Here is a 17,746-nt window from a genome sequence, read left to right on the forward strand (position 1 = left end):
CAGCTTGGTAAATTCTCGCTCATTTCAGAAGTGTGAGCCACTAGTATTGTTTATTTTGAAGATTTATTTTCCGAAATCATGTCTACTTTAAATGAACTCCAACGAAAGCCATACCTAATCTTAGGCTAATTAGGGACAGACATGTTCTAGAGAACCAGGCCATCCTAGGAATGTTGCTCTTACCGTACTGAAACTGTAATATCTTATCCCAGAACACCTGGACTATTACCCTCTCTCCTCCTCCCCATTCCCCAGCTAATGGAGAACATAATTACCTTTGGGGTTTTATTTTTGTGATGAAATTCATGACCTCTTTAAAATTTGGCAAGGTTCCATAGCTGGGAGGGAGTTTTGCACAATTTTCTACGAACATTGATTACACAATAGTGAAAAATCTTTATCTTGCTTATACGCTAGATCTGCCTGGGCATTTCTTCCCCATTATTTTGGCAGAACAGGAAGTAACTGACAGCAGTGCAGAGAACTATTAAAACAATTTGACCTTCACCATATACCCTTCTAAATGTGAATGGACAATTGGACTTTGTGTTTCTAATTGTCTACAGATGTTCTGTCCTGTGAGTCAGAAGGAAAAACTTGTTTTTATCATTTTGTAAAGTTCTTTTTTTTTAAGTAAATTGGGTAACTGTTTTCCCTACTGGTAAATAAGTATTTAAATATAGCTGAGGGCAATTTATCTTTGATAAAGCCATTTTGTTAGAAATATATGTTGGAAAAAAATTACCTTATATTTAACAGCATACTGTAATTTCTGGCTAACCAGGGAGTAGTCAAGAGCAGGTGAATATAGTACACACAGAAAAATGGCATCAGGCTGAATTTCACATCATGAGAGCTCATGCTGTGAATATGCTGCATAAAAATACGTGTTATCTTTTTGCTTCCCTCTCCCCCCGCCTTTTCTTAAGAGACAGACTTTTAAAAATTATGTCCTTGAAACTTCTGAAAATTGTCATTTTCACATTGAAAAATCTGTGATTCCCATGAACTACAAAAGGGTCTTTCTCATGCTGTCACTCACAAACTTACAAAAACTTATTTTAGATGTCAATGACATAAATTCTCTCTAGAGACGGAAAATAATTCTAATTCTTCCCCCACACCCCTCCCCTGACCATCGTCAACGTGACTGTGCATGGTCGTGAGTCCAATAGAATAATCTAATATATTTCTAGAGCCTACCTACGGTCCTTTTGTGTGAGGGCTCTTTTTAAAGAGAATGGAACAGTACCTGTTGGTTATTTGTAGCTTGGCTAAGGCAAAGAAAGATAAGCTTTCACTGAGAGGATTTGCTCTTGACATCTGTGCCAGATCAAATGCTGTAGTAATTGGGAAAAGATGGCATTTCACTTTTCACTTCTCATGTGTGGAAGTATATTCAGAAAGGCAGAGTAGGTCACTGCCTCGGTGAGGGGCTAGGAGTGACGAGACAGATCGCTGGACCTCCTAATTCTGTAATTACTTCCTTAGACTTTTGTGTCTCTGCACATGTGCTTGTGGTGTTTTTTTTGTTTTTTTTTTTTTTTAACTCTAGGGATGTTTTTCATAAAATTTTGTGTGACGTTTCTGGGCCAAGAGCAAGGCAGCAACAGCCAGCCTGGCAGCGATGCCATTGAACACCTAGTGTTCCTACCCCGTCACATGCCACACCCCACTGTCATCCAGCTGAGTACAGAACAGGACGGCCGGCTGGTTGTGTGGCGTGGGCTCAGCCTTTATAAATCGCAGCTTCATTCCTGTTAGCAGGAGCGGTATCATTCCTCTTCATCAAGTGATATTCATTTACACTCTCCTGGCCTTGACAGCTTGGCAGGTGCCCTGGGGACTTTTAAGATGAGATGCAGTTCGAGGGCAGCGATGCCCTGTGTTCTGTATAGCCTGCTCTTACTTGAAGCCCGGGGTCTCAGGGGATTGGTCAAGGGTGAGTGCATCTCCTCTGAGCGAATGTGCAAACGATTTCTGAAACCAGGCTTTGGTGCCTTCTAAAAGGGGGAGTTTCTGCAGGATCGGCAGTGATGTGGGATATTTAACGACTTGACCTCATTGGGATCATGTGTAGTGCAGATATATCTGTAGTTTCCGTGATACCAAGCAGGACCTGCAAGAGATTTGGTGTGTATGTTGGAGCATCTTGGGGTCCCAGCTGTGAGCTGGAATAAAATGCAGCACTATGGAGCATCAACGTAAGAGGACTTTAGAAATTTTATCCAATATTTGTTAATCCCTTACTTTACACCTGCCTAGCATTCTGCTTGGCACCAGGAAGATGGAGTGAATTATACATGGTCTCTTCCATCTAAGAGCACACAGGCTTATAGGAGAGACCAAACATCTGAGCAGTAACAGTAACAGACTGTAGGACCACATGGAAAAGTGGTCAGTTCTCCATGGGTGTTAGATCAGAGCACGAGAGGTGGTGGAAGCCTTGAGAAAGGTTTTGGACAGGAGGCGAGGCTTGAATTAAATCTTGAAAGATGAGTAAGTGGGGCAGGAGGACAATATTGCGGAATGACATACCCGGAAGGGAAAGAGCATGAACAAGTTTTGGGACTGTGAAAGAGCTTGGTACACATTGAAACTGCAAGCAGAGATAACGGCTTGAGTCTAGGAGCAAGAGAGGGCATGCACAGAGAAATAGGCAGACCCAAATCGTAGAGCCTGGCCTTCCTGCCGAGCTTGGCGCTTTATCCTGTAGTTCCTGAGGAACTGTTGGAAATGTTTGTGCCGGCGAATGACATAGTGAAATTTACACTCTGTAAATCATCACTCCGTGAAGGATGGGTCTGAGGAGGAGGTTGATGCATGGAAACCAATCAGGAGACCGTTACAATGTCTAGGTGAGAGATGATGCTGATCTAGACTAGAGGAGGAGCTGAGGGGTGGGGGTGGAGAGCAGCAGAGCGTAACTTCCAGAGCAAGACAGGAGAAGGACGAGCAGGGCCAGTAAGTCTATAGAAGATTAAAAATGTCTCGGCCTCCATTGTGCATGTGTCAGGAGGTGGTTCCAATCAACCATTAATAGAGTGCTAGTCTTCCAAAGCAAAGAAGACACCATCCTCATACCCTATAGTCTTGCTTGTAAAATGTGTCTATAGGTCCAAGGTTCCCAGCCCTCTGGTGAGAAGTCCATTTTAAATAGTGCATCCGAACAGTGTATTAATATGCGTAGTTTTTCACTGTAAAATGAAGAATGCGTTGTCTTCTGTTTAGAGGCTCTGTGGGATAGTGACTGAACAGTGGGCAGGGAGTTGGTGCCGAGTGTTAACTCTGGCACCTGCAGCCTTAGACAACTGACTTAACTTTCCTGAGCCTCAGTTTTCCGAACTGTAAATATTAGACTAGTAATATAGTAATATTGCCTCATGGGTTTGCTATGAGAATTAAGTAAGATTGAAACATGTGAAAGCAGCGGCCAAAGACGAGCCAAGGAACTACCAAATGCTACTAACATCCTTCTTTTGTCTCTTTTCTCTCCTCAGAAGATGTTGCATTTTCCTTTTCTTGTCTGTGCTAAGCCTTACTTGGTGCGGGACCTGGAGACCAGCATAAGAATGTACCTGTGTCGTTGTCCTTCCTCACATTTAAATTCCTTCAGGCGAGTTCACACTAAGTGCTTGATTTCCTGGGGAAAGGCGTTTATTCTTTCTCTCTTTGCCTCCCATACAGGACGTCAGCTGCAACGAGATCACAGCCTTGCCCCAGCAGATAGGGCAGCTGAAATCTCTCCGAGAACTGAACGTCAGAAGAAATTACCTTAAAGTTTTACCACAAGGTAAAAGAGAAAGGGGAAAAATAAATAGAATGGGAGACATTATTTTTTGTTCACTTTTGTGAAGTTGGGTCTAGTCATGTTTATGTATGCCTATTAATATTCAGTATAATTTGAGTTTCACGTGTAGGCAACAGAAAAATTGCGTTTAGTTTTAGCCAAGGGTACAGAAACAGTCATTGCCCTGGGTAAGACTGTGTTTGTGTGTGTGTGTGTGTGCGTGCACTAGTTTACTTAGGCTCCCATAACGGTACCACAGACTGAGCGGTTTAAACAACAGAGATTTATTTCTCACACTTCTGGAGGCTGGAAGTCTGAGATGAAGGTGTGGGCCGGTTTGGTTTCTCCTGAGCCTCTCTCCTTGGTCTGTAGGTGGCCGTCTACTCCCTCTGTCTTCACGTCATCCTCCCTCTGTGTCTGTGTCCTAGTCTCCTCTTCTCATAAGGTCACCAGGCATCTTGGATTAGGGTCCACCCTAATGGCCTCATTTTAACTTAATTACCCCTTTAAAGACCCTATCTCCAAATACAGTCACATTCTGAGGTACTGGGGGTTAGGACCCCAACATATGAATTTTGGGGGCACACAGTTCAGCTCATAGCAGAAGGCAGAGTGAATGGTTTTGGGGATGGATGTATGATTTTCTGGAACATCAAGCCAAAAGTTTAGTTGACATGTTTGGTCCTGCAGATCCAGCTGTCGGGGGTTCTGGCCTTGCGGATCTGGGAGCTCTGGTGGGGAACCCCTTGTATCTAAAATCTGTTCCTCAGGCGAGGGCACTGCCCCTGCTGAAGTGATTCTTGGACTGAAATCGCATAGTTTTGGTGAATTTCTCCCAGTCTAGAAGCAAGGATGTCTCCAGAGCCTCAGCTCTGAGACTCGGTGCGCCCCCAGGCAGCCCTGCGCAGGAGCCAGACTCGGGCAAACACTTCTCTGCAGCCGTGGGCTTCCACAGTGTGTCCCTCTGATACGTTATGTTGGAGCTTGAGTAAAAAGATATATTTATTCAGAAACTTTGTACCATTAGGAGCTTTGACAAGCTGCCTTGTCGGTGGTGGTGGATCTGAATTTCATATTTTGGGATCCTCCTTTGGGCCTGAATCAGGCATGAGTGGATGAGCTATAGAACTCAGAATGCTTTCTCCAAAGCATACTGCGATTTTCAAAGATCACATTGATTTCCATCGTTTTCGTTTAAGGACACTAGGCATGCTCGATTTCAAACATATATTTAAAAAGGTATCTCAAAGCAAAAGCATATATTTGGAAACAGTGAGCATTCACTTAATGTGATGCTAATGCGGCTGTTTGAGGGCTTCCTGATTTTTATTATTCTGTTCCTGCTTCTTGATCTTGGCTTTGAAATACTTCGTTATTGAAGGTAGACAGACGGAGCTCATGAAAGGGAAAGAACTTTATAAAATGGAATGTGCTTCATAGATGGGAGGGTTAGGGGTCTGCCGGCCATCTTCACCTTCTCATGCTGACTAGCATTTTAAAGAATTGAATTAGAAACTATCTCAGCATGAAGATTCGTGGCTTTATTACTTGAGATGACTTAGTATGAAAGCACTGATTTTTCACTTTGTCATTGTGCATTCCCATTTTTTGAATGGATGGAATTGTTTTTCTTGGTTTAAGCAAGTACAAAGGGAGAACTTACTCAAAGCAAATTTATAAGCATATAAACTTTCCTAGCATTAAAGAAAACTCTCATTTAGATTTAAGCTCTCATGTTAATCATTGAGAAATCATCACAAATCATTGAACTCTCATTTTCAAGAGGGAGTTTAATTTAATCATTTTACAGTTGTCTGGAATCATTTAGCAATGTGTGGAAAGAAAATGCATCTGCAGGTTTTTATTTCTCTCACCATTCCTTACTCTCTCACCTTAAAAGCATTCCTTTCCTAAAAAGATCAGTTACAAATTTCTATACTTTCCATAATTATGTTTTCTCAGGTTCAATATTTTTAGATACACTCAAAGCTAAAACTTCAGTTTACTGGAAAATCTTTTTTTTTTTTTTTTAATAATTTCCTGAATGTCAAGTTTCTTTTTTGCCTCCATCTGGAGAACGCTATTCACAAAAGAGCATTGATAATGCTTTCAGGCAGTGAATTTAAAGACTTTCCAAATTTCCATACTTGTGTCTCCTCCTTGAGTACCCCTCCTCATATGCTTCCAATTTGAGGAGGAAAAAAAAAGGTCTGTGGCCTAATTACCCGTGTCAATTTTGTGGTGGTTTTCCTACAACTTCTGCATCAAGGAGACCATATTTTGTTCTTTCTAGGACCAGAATGGACAGAGGATTGAAGTAGCCATTTGTTGCCCCTCTATGCAAAGGAGAGAGAGAAGCCAGATTCCTTGTTATTTTTATTTTTTTCTTACTCCTTTTTTCTGCTCTGTTTCTTTTGACCTTTTCTGAGCTGGAGTAATCATTTCCCCTTCCATTTTCTTGTTGTGAAAGTGTCAGGTTTTAGTTTTCCCAAACTAAGATGATAATTGTGTTCCAAAGGGGCGCTAAAAGGAATAGTCATCATGAAAACCATGGCTTATTTTATTTGCCCGGTCATTTACTTGTATTTTATTTACCTGTAGCCTCTCCCCCTCCTGCTGTGTCTTCCAGGAACCTAGCCCTCTAGTTTTGCTTTAAAACGTCTTCCTTTTGACTGGCAAAGAATTGCTGAAGATCCAGAGTCCAGTTAAAATTTGCCGACCTAACTTTAGTGAGCAAAGTTAACCATCTCAGAGACAGATTAATCTTACTAGCGGTTACAGCAACGAGAGAGTCCTCTTATATATAATCTCCCTAACTGTTACCCCTGTTTTAGAAACAAACTATGCAATAAAAGGATCTTGTTTTCCCTTTTCCTTCCGCCTTCTTGATTCCGTGCTGTCCTTCATATTTACACCCTCAGTCTCTCCTCCATCTCCTGCTGCTCCAAGAGCCTTCAAGGTGACCTCCAGGACTAGGGTGGCCTGTGGCAAATCACTTTTCCTGTGCAGGGAGAGCTGAGTTGGAGTAGTGAATTCCTCAGTGCGATTTAAAAGATACGCTCCCTGAGTTTCTCCCACAAAGCTGCCTGTCACAGACCTGAGTTTGGAATCCGCTGAGTTCAATGCTCTTCGGCCTCCTAGCATTTCAGTCCCATGACTTCTTTAACACAGAGCAGTTCACTAAGGTGTGAAAGAAGGAAAGTCCCTTGCATGCCCAGAGCAAGTGGAAATCAGAGAAGAGATACTGGTTGCTAAGTGCATCTTTGTTGGTGGAACTTGAAGGAGTGTATCTGAGTGAAGTGAAAACCCTTGGGTAGTGCGGCAGAGAATAGTGTTAATTCTTACTCCGGCCACTGTCATCAGCCCCTCTTCTTTATATGGTTCCTTTATACAGCACCTCCCCTTCCTCCACTTTGGAACTCCTTGAGTATTTGAAAGCACCGTACCTCACTCCTTACCAGGTCCGAAAACCAGCGAGGCGGGGCCCGGTTCTGAAATGAACCCTCTGTAGCCTCTCACACAGAGATCTCGGTGGTTCGCCCGGTGTCACCCTACATGTCTGGCTTTGCTCAGCCTCTCTGCTCTATGGAATATATTTGACTTCGTTTCTTGCAGCTGCCAATGTCCGTTGGAATGCTTGAAATTACTGAGTGTTTACTATGCCACTGGGTGGGGATTTTAAGCTAAATATAATGTTCTGTCTTGTTTCTGGAGCTACAGAAGATTTTTAAAAGCAGCACAATAAATCCTCATCAAATCGGGATTACAGGGTCCATTGCAGAATTCTGAATTAGACAGCAATTATTTTTTAAAGGGGAATTAAAAGATCCTGAACACATTTCTTGTAACTAGTTCGAGATTATGCCGGCCCAGATACATTGACTAGATAAGAATATTTTGTAATTAGCATATTATTCATATTAGCCAGTACTGCTTGAAAACATTTTGAAATTAAAACATAAACATGTCCTGTGTAGTGTGGCTTATGTGATTGTTTTGCTGTAAGAAATCGTTTTAAACAATAGACGTAAATGTCAACGTTTCCAGCTCTTATCAGAACTAACAACAATTTTCAATTATTGGGCTCCCAATGAAAGATTCTCCTTCCCCTTTGGTGAAAATATTGTATACATATACTATATATTCATAATGTACAACTTGCTTTCGATTGTGCTGAATGATATTTTTCCTGATAAGCAGAAATTAATTTTTGAATGTTTAGCCATTTAATCTTGTTGCTTTCTGAGTGTTTCTCTTTCTTTTTTTTTTTTTCCTGTTCTTTTAGAACTAGTAGCTCTTCCCTTGGTAAAGTTTGACTTTTCCTGCAATAAAGTGCTCGTGATTCCCATTTGTTTTAGAGAGATGAAGCAGCTGCAGGTATTACTGCTTGAGAATAACCCTCTGCAGTCTCCTCCAGCACAGGTGAGGGGTCTCGGAGCACAGCCTCCGTCCGCGGGATGTGCTGTCAATAGCCCCAGGCAGCTCTTGGCAGAGCCGAGTTTTCTATAATTTGCTGAATTGATATTGTGTTAGACACGATCATAAGCAGTTACAGTCTCTAAAAAAGATGAAACCTTGAGTGAATCTGACTACAGTAAATTGTCTCCTGCTACATCAAGTTCATTACCAGCATTTCCCTCGCTACTCTGATCACTGCCATTGCAGAATCATATGTTTGATTACTCGATCAATTGTAAATACATTTGAAACATTTTCATGGAGTATATGACTTACAGAGGAGTAATAGATCCTTTACTTTAAATTTCAGCTGGAAAAGGGAGTTTAAATATTTTGAAATATGATTATTGGTTATTTAGAGACAAGATTCAAACTGAAATATTAAACTGTGTGAGAAAAAATGAAGTACATATGCTTTCAGAATTGGGACGTTACCAGGTCAACTATCTGATTTCTATACTGTTTACATTATTTATATTTAAACACACTGCTGTTAGAATTTTGCAGGTTAGTGCAAGAAAAACTAGAAGTTGCTCAAGCATGGTTTTTATTCAAAGTAGAATTTGGAGGATAGAATTGCCTAAATTCTCATGAGTTTTGGAGAGATCAAATTGGGTGGGCATTGTTAAAGTGTCACTTAAAATGAAATGCGAAAATTAAAATACAGTCCCATTAAAAATAAATAGGCATTATTAATTTCTTCACAGATTTGCGCAAAGGGCAAAGTGCACATATTCAAGTATCTGAGCATACAGGCATGCCAGATTAAGACAACCGACTCCCTTTATCTCCACACGATGGAGAGGCCACATTTACACCAGCACGTGGAAGACGGGTGAGTGTAACCGCTGTCACTCAAGGGCCCTGTTCAGAATTTGCTTAGGCCAAGGTGCTCCAGGGAACTAACTCCCACAATTCCTTTGCTTCACTCAACCAATGCAGATTTATAACTCGAGTTACAACAACTTTTAGAATAAGAAAGAGAAAATTGATGCTGTTGATAACATGTTGGCATCTCTCAAATCTCATCTACCTTCTCCTAATCAATAATCAATCCTTCCTTAGTGCTATATGTGTATGTGTCTGTGCATGCACGCACACACATATATGTACATACGTAGATACTTCGTATCTGTGTCTATCCTTGTACGTGTCCCTATATATCCCTGTATGTATCCTTATGAATAAGAAGTAGAAATGTAGGTATATTTTACTTACCAGTTAAAACAACCATATCAAGCTGAAACATGCCTTCTTTTTAATTATTAATTTTCAGTGTGCTTCCGGAACATTGTTAAGAAAAACTACAGGCTTTCTTTTATCAATTGTCTTTTAAAAAGGCAGTGTGCATAGTTCTTGCCGTTTCCTGTTTAGAATGGGAATGTAGAATCCTTTCATACGTCCTTGGCCTTTTTGTGGCATAAATCAGGCCTTGAATTTTCAGAGAATGAAATTCCCACACTGAACACACTTAGAGAAACGCAGGTCGTTTTTGAGAATTCACTGCAGAAATTTTTCCTTAACTTTTTACTAAAAAAGTAAATATGGTGACTTAAAATGTCAGCCTACCCTAATGGTACCTTTATATAATGCTTAAAATATGTGTTCATTATTTTCTTTTTGGAAACATCCTGTGAAATTTATTTAGTCACTAAATAAAAGTTTGCAGAATTATTGAAAATAACCATGTAAGAGGTAAAAAGCACCTGATAACGTAAGAGGTAAAAGTAATTAGGTAGTTTCTGCTTTTTTATATGCTAGAATCAATAAAATAAGAAAATCATTACCTGTTTCAAAGAACAGGCCACTTGGTTAGAGTGCAAATTCATGAAACCCTGAACATAAAGAATTTATCTTGGGCAATATTTAGACAGTACAAGTATCTGATTTTCATTAGGCCCTTGTCTTAATATCCTTTAATAGTGGGTGGATTTGTTGCCTCTGGTAACAATAAAAATTTGTATAGCAGAGTCATTATTTGAATATAAATTGATGTATCTTCTGAACTTTGTGATTTTAATTTTTTGTAAATGAATTCAATATTGATGGCGTCTATCTCAGCAAGAAGGATTCTGACTCTGGCGTTGGAAGTGATAATGGAGACAAGCGATTATCTGCCACAGAGGTAAAGTTAGTGATCAGATTTTTTTTTCTTCCGTGCTTCTAAATATATCTAGATCTGTTGTTGAACTCCTTTCTGATAAAGGGCATTAATCCCCACTGCATGAGAATACAGGATAATGTTTGTGAAAGCAATTTGAAATCCTCCAAGTATCATATAAATATTAGCTGTTGTTAGCTTTTTCTACATCTTTAATATTTTGTAAATGTCTCAAGAGGAGGGTCCCTATCTCCTTCCCTTCCTACCACACCCCTCACTTTATCTAGAATGTTCTTGAAGCTGAATAAATATTATGAAATGACTAAGTGGTGTCGAAGTACTCATGAGGCATTTTTATAAATATGTTCTTTTTTAAGTCACAAAGTAATTTAGGAAAAAGTTGTTATATGCACACATAAATGTTGAGGAATGAAATGTACGTTGCATTTTAGCAGTTTGCCCACTGGAAATGCATTTTTGAGTTGCCATAATTTTTATAGCAATATTTGTTTTCCTGAAACTCTTAGATTGTGTTCTTTTCAGGTAATTGGCTCAAAGTTTGGTTATTTGTAAACTAAGAGTCCTTCTGCACTAGAGTTTCCTAAGAGTGGTTATAAATAACTGATTTAGCACATTTGTTATCTCATTTATAGTCTATTAGATTCCCCCAAATCTTTCACTAATAACCATTAAATGGAGTTTCTCAACCAAGGGAGCTGGAAGGGATAGCTGGGGGAGGGGAAGCATGTTAGCGGATCTTCCCTTTGGAGGAAATTTATTGAGGTTGTGTGGTTATTGAGTTTTGAAATATTATAACGCTCTTTGAAGATATAATTAATAGGACAATTACCCGTACATTTCAGGAATCTGCATTTTTACTATGTGTGACTTTAGGAAAAACGCCTTTTCCCTGTTCTCTCCAAGTCTTTGAGGTTTACTAGGTAGCTAAGATATTTGAATTTATTTTCCACAAAATGCTTTTATAAAGAAATGTGCTAAAAAAAATCGGGACACCTAAAATCTTTCTAACATAGAACATTTCAAAAGGAGGAGGAGTTAGTAGGAAGAGAAAGAGGGCCAGTATCAATATAAGAAAATTACCCTCATGAAGCCGCATGAATAGTTTACTATGGTTCCCTGGGGGAGAAAACGCTCAACACATCGCTTTATAAGTTGTATTTAATTCAACCCCCTTAGCTTTATTAAAACTCATAAGTTCCCTGAAATATCCCATTGTTTCAGAAATTACTCACCCTCACTTATATTCTATTAAATTAAAACAGACTCTGCTTTATCCTTATCTGTCTTCTAAGGATAATTAAGTTCATTAATAAAACATTACACAAAGAACTCCATTATCCTTTTGTTCTCACTTAGTGTAAGTAGGATGCTAATAGCATTTTTCTAAAAGGAGGCCAAGGGTCTCTTCTCTCTCGTTTAACTAGATGCAGATCTGTGGCATTTTGCTAAGTTTTAAGATGGGAAGAGGCTGGAAGGAAGGACTACAGACAGAGTGGATTACATTCAACACACTAAAGCCTCACTTTGTAGCTTTATTACCGGAGAACACCTCCAAGAAATTCAGTTTTTAGAATCATAAGGGTTCTGAATTATCCTATGTAGCTTTCTGTTTTCACTTTGCTGGGCAAATTCGTTACCATCTATGGTCACTTGACCTTGCTCCCCGCTTATAGCTCGTTGTTAGGTTCAAAAGTCACAGCTCATTCCCTGTCTCTGGCTATTGCCATTTTCTGATTGACTTAGCATTTGTCACTAAGAAGTTAAAAACGTATTTTTCTCAAGATAAACAAGCAAAAAAGATTGGGGACTCGATGAATATCTGTTTAATGAATGAAATGCACATTTGTTTTCTGCCGGTTTCTGAACATTTTGTGCACGTGTCCCAAAGTAAACGAACACTGTACTCTGAAGGTTGTAGCCTCTGGAATTCAGGAGCAAGCCACAGTCACCTGAAATGGGTTCTCAGGTTTCCGAGTCCTGTGATTTGGAAAGCTTTTCACCAAATAGCAACGTGAAAATGGAGATACAGGAAAATAAATGAGGCTCATATTTCATTTGTGACAGAGTCATAGATTTTCTGACGAAACTTCATCAGCTAGTGTGGGAAACAAGACCCCCCGAAAGAACTAACTCCAATAGCTGAATTGAAGTGTTATTCTGAAAATTGCACAGAACCCATGTTTCTCTTAAGTACTGCAGTGGTTTAGCACTTTTATATATTTAATGAAGCTTCCTCAGCCTAAAACAGGAGTATAAGCCAAAACTTAATGTCGCACGTAAGACACACTGTAAATAAGTGAGATATTGTCACAGAGTTTGACTGCTTGCTTTTTTGTGACCAGCCGCATGAAATCTTAATGCAGTTTTGGTAAATTAGCGTTGTTGTCAGATCTCAGAGTACCATTACTATTGAAACGATTGGCTAGACATAGGGCTAGTGTGATAGTGTATTTACAAGTATTCCCTTGTTCTGTCAGGTGTTACACAGTCCTTCTTAGTGCCCTGACTATGGCTCTTAGGTTAGAAAATATCCTTAGGTACCTGACAACATTTCAGCTCAAAACATACGTACAGGAAAGTGAGTGTGTTAGCTCAATGAATTTTGACAATGTGGGCACACTCATGTTACCAGCACCCAGTTCAAGAAACAGAACTTTCCCAGCAGCCCAGAAAGCCCCACTCATGCACCCCTCCCCCCAACTTGACAGCAGCCATTATCTTGACTTCAAACATTGTGGGTTGGTTTTGCCCATTTCTGCACTTGTGTAAATGGAATTGTCTTTTGTATCTGGCATCTTGTACTCGACATTATGTTTTTGAGAGTCATGGTATTTTTTTTATCACATGGCATTCTCTTAATCTACATTGATAACACTTCTCCTCTGAATGAAGCCGTGTGCTTTCTTTTCAGCCTTCTGATGAAGACACTGTTAGCCTCAACGTGCCAATGTCAAACATCATGGAAGAAGAACAGATCCTCAAGGAAGACTCATGCCATCGCCTTAGCCCAGTTAAAGGTGTGAGAATGAAAGATGGGGAGAAAGTGCTTGTTTTGAAGTTTCAAATGCTGTGTTTATAATATGCACAGATATGGCAGGGATAATAGTTTATAGTTTTTGAACATTTTCTGTGCACCAGGCACTGTGCTAATCTGTGAAGGCGATCTCATTCAAAGTTCAAAACTCTGTGATGGATAATCTACTCATCTCCTTCTTATAGGTGAGGAAACTGAGGCTCAGAGAGTTTAAGTAACTTGCCAGTAGTCACCCAGCTAGTCAGTAGTAGAGCTGTTCTCATTCTGAAGATTTAGATAAGATTCCTTAAATCCATTCTCAGAAAGAAAAATATTGATATGTACATATATTAGGACAACACTAGCTGCTGTTAACACGTAAAATCTCCAAATCTCGTTGGCTTACCACAGTCCAAATTAAGTCCCCATGGGAGCTGATGATGACCAGGTAATTCCCTTCCAAGTGGTGATTCAAGGACCCAAGCTCCTTTTATCCTGTGACTCCACCATCTTTAACACACGACCTCCAGCGTTTCCAAGCCCATCAGTTTCAAACCAGAAGAGGAAGAGTGTGGAGTTTTGCTCAAAGGAGGTTTTATGGATGGGGCCTAGGAGTGCCCATCGCTTCTAAGCTAGACTTGGTTCCGTGGCTACGAGAAGCTATATGCAAGGGCAGGACATGCAGTGGAGACGTGTGCCCAGGAATCAGCTTAACTTTGGACAAGTCAATTGACCTTCATTCTTTCACCTGTAAATGAGATGATGAGGTTAGGTAACCTCTAAGTTCCTCTGTAGCTCTAAAATCCTGTGGTTCTTTAAAAATCACCAAATAATCAGTAAGCACTCTATGTCTTACATACTTTCAAAATCCTAATAATATATTTCATATGTCGGTGAGAAGTGAGAAGCCTCACTTGATTACATTATGACAGTATTTTTGACTCTATCTATTCAGTGACTTTTAAAGAAAATACCAAATTTAGTGTTTGCTGATTTGTGGCAGAGACTATGTCATGGTATATGAATAGAGCCAGAGGAATTTGTGGATTTTTCTCCTTGATAGTTTGAATCTGCTCATTAGTGATGGGCGAGCCTGAAACCAACTCAGACTTCAGTGTTCGCTTTCTCTTCTTACGTTTGTTTTTAAGTTCAGGACTTAAGTTTAACGTTTAATGTTCATCCGAGATTATGATTGGAACCACACGTTATCCAAAAATATGAATATGCAAAGATATAACTGCAAGTTTATTAATTTAGATAAGTTTTGTAACATTGCGCAGTATAGGAGGTAGTGTTTTTAGGCACATGTGTAAAGTAATAGAATCATAGAACTTCTTACCAATGGGTCTTTCCCTTTCTGTTCTGAAGTGGGTATTCTCTGGCTAGGAGTCCTTAAAGGTGGCCCTACTTGGTCCTTTTGAGTCTCTGGGTCAGAGGAGAGAGCGCCTGGTGTTCCTTTGGGCTCTCGTACCCTCTGGACCGCCCCCCAGCCAGATGTGCTCTACTCAAGATGCTTTTCCCTCCACGTGGCCCTTATCTAGTCACTCAGTTTGTTGTTATGATTTGGGCTTATTGTCTTAGTTCCTTCCCACACTTTTTCTTGAGATTGTTCATGTTTTAAGGACGAGAGTCAGGTTTGACTAATTTTTTTTTCATCCCTAAAATGTTTAGCGTAACACCTGCCATTGAGTAATTGTTGAATAATATTTCTTCAATTTTGAATTTGGAATGGTTACTTCTCACACGTTACTGAGAGCCCCAAAGCCCTCTTTGATCGTTGCATTTCTCTGTTCCTTAAAAAAGTCAGAGGACATTTCATTTCTTTCATGAGGAACTAAGCCATAAACAGGCCTTGTCTTTTAAGTTCGGTTTGGGGCTCTCCATTTCTTTTACTTTTCCGCCTCTTCTTCCTCCTTTTTCATCTTTTCCTCACACCCTCGGGGAAGAGAAAACTCGGGTCACTCACGTGGCTCCTTAAGAGGTGAGAGAGAAGGCTGAAATAATTAGATGACGTGTTTGAGGGTCCTCTGTGCATGAAGTCGTGCTTTCTACCTTTCTCTGTATTTTCCTAATAGGGGAATTTCCTCAGGAATTTCAACCAGAGCCTTCCCTTTTGGGTGACAATGACAACTCAGGAGAAGAAAGAGACCAATTTACTGGTGGAACAGGTGTTCTCCATCCGGAATTTATAAACTATATTAAGGCAAGTTGAGGATCAACTCATTTTTTTTTTTATTTTCTCTGGTTAACACCTTAGAGTTTAAGTTCAAGATTCTAATCCATCACCTTAAATGTCAGTTGACTGCCACCTTTCTCAGGCCTTTTTAACATCTTTTCAAAGCGCAGCCTGGGTATTTTCTGATGTTAGGAGCTGGTCCCTGCCATACATACCCCTCCACTTGTCTGCATGTGTGTATGATTTTCTTTTCTATTCAGAAATTACTCAGCTTTCCCGGTGCGTTGTATAAATTAGCCAACTTTCAGAATTACCCTTACCATCCAGTGAAAGCTACAATAGACAAAGTTTCACATGCTTTTCAGTGTATTCTAGGTGAGTGCCTTTCTTGGAAGTATATCCATAGTTTAGAGAGAAAAATGGAGACTCTAAAATCTGGAGATGTGTGTCTTCCCTTTTTGGAAAGGTCACTCTTGGCACACTTAGTCCTGAACTGTTGTCATTGCATTGGGGTGTGGAAAGTTTGGTGAAGTCACCGAGTTGTCAGGAGAATCTTCATCATCATAGCAGCAAAAAGAAGGGAGGAAAACCAGCCTTTTACTAAAGCTGGTAGTTCAGGTTCCACGCTGAGACATGAGTAGGTGCTTTGGTCAATTTCTGCCAGTCCTTTTGGTTCAGGTTGTGGCACCCAACAATCACGAAGATAATCTTTTTGGTAAAACTTTGATTCACTATGGCTTCTGAGAGATGAGGGTTTCTGAGTTACCATGCTAAAGGCAACCATGAGGTGTCTAAGTGCCCACTCGTGTTCCTGAGGATTGTGTTATGATGGCTGGACTCTATCTAAACTAACATCTCTGGGCATCACCTGCTAGGGAACTGGGAGGGAAACAGCTAAATTTTACACTGTACGAGACCCTCATGGGCTCAAGAGGTCTTCATGCCCTCAAGACAAAAATAATGAATATGATATACTTTTGTAGAAACCCAACTAAAATGATTACTAAAGTTATATAGAAGGGTAAAACACAGAAAGCTTTAACTCTTTGCTCTATCTAATCCATCAATAATCCACCAGTTCTTATTTCAAAATATCTTACACCTGTTGCTTTGTTTTCCTCTCTACCTCCATTGACATGACTTCAATTAAGCCTCATAATTTCCCTTTTTTCTTTCTTTTGAGGAAGATTAGCCTGAGGTAAACATCCACCGCCAATCCTCCTCTCTTTGCTGAGGAAGATTGGCCCTGAGCTAACATCTGTGCCCATCTTCCTCTATTTTATATGTGGGGCGCCTGCCACAGCATGGCTTGATAAGTGGTGCATAGGTCCACACCTGGGATCCGAACCGGTGGACCTCAGGCCACTGAAGTGGAGCGTGTCAACTTAACTGCTGTGCCACTGGGCCAGCCCCCATAATTTCCCATTTTGATGACTGCAGGAGTCCCTCCCACCCAAACTTCTCACTCAACATTCCACCTTTTTCGCACACAGGCCCACATACGCACACACATGCTTTATGTTTGGCCACAGACATTTTCCTAAAGTAAAAATTTAGTGACATGAATCTGAGGCTGGTGGTTCTCACAAGGCTCTCCCAGATTTGACGCTTGTCTATCAACTCTGGGATAAATCTGTCATGAAAACTTGGAAAATTGGGCTTTCGTCTTTATTTCACAAACAGTTCATCTTGAGAATCTAAATTAAAGATGGAAACCCTGAAGGAAAACAATCAAAGCAATTAGTAAAATAAAACATTTTGTTTCAGAAAAGCAAATTTCCCTAGATTCAGAGATTTTGGGAAGCAGACGGCTCCATGGAAACAGCTGCTTTGCAGAATGGATCCTGTGGGCAGAATCTAAAGGAGCAGATAGGGGCGTAGAAATGTACTTGACACATGTTTCCTGAATGCCCACTCCCTCAAGAGGCTTCTCCTGGAAAGTCAAGGGAAGAACACTTATAACATTTTATATAATAAAATAAAACCTAAATCTACAACAAAAAGTCACGCATTAGAAATCAGGACTGTGCGAGCCGTGACTTGCATCACTTTCAAAGCCTGTGAGAGTGTGCTTGGCAGCCCGCAATGGTGCTGAACCACTTGGTCTCTTGGCAATCAAGAGTTCTGTGTTTTATATCCTCCTTCTCTCCTGTACTGAATTAGAATCTTGTGCTTGTGTAACTATAG

General features: G+C 40.2%; 1 protein-coding gene across 1 annotated transcript in view; it reads left to right on the forward strand.

Moving 5' to 3' along the window:
• The window catches only part of LRCH1 (leucine rich repeats and calponin homology domain containing 1), a 191,563-nt gene that overhangs the window by 117,662 nt on the left and 56,155 nt on the right, over positions 1-17,746 (forward strand). Inside the window, exons 4-9 of the mRNA XM_046664360.1 lie at positions 3,688-3,793; positions 8,076-8,212; positions 8,956-9,083; positions 10,310-10,373; positions 13,282-13,387; positions 15,459-15,586. Coding sequence (XP_046520316.1) covers positions 3,688-3,793; positions 8,076-8,212; positions 8,956-9,083; positions 10,310-10,373; positions 13,282-13,387; positions 15,459-15,586 — 669 coding nt within the window. The remainder of the gene's footprint in view (positions 1-3,687; positions 3,794-8,075; positions 8,213-8,955; positions 9,084-10,309; positions 10,374-13,281; positions 13,388-15,458; positions 15,587-17,746) is intronic.

This window comes from Equus quagga, chromosome 6 (assembly GCF_021613505.1).
Source record: "Equus quagga isolate Etosha38 chromosome 6, UCLA_HA_Equagga_1.0, whole genome shotgun sequence".
Classification (NCBI taxonomy): Eukaryota; Metazoa; Chordata; class Mammalia; order Perissodactyla; family Equidae; genus Equus; species Equus quagga.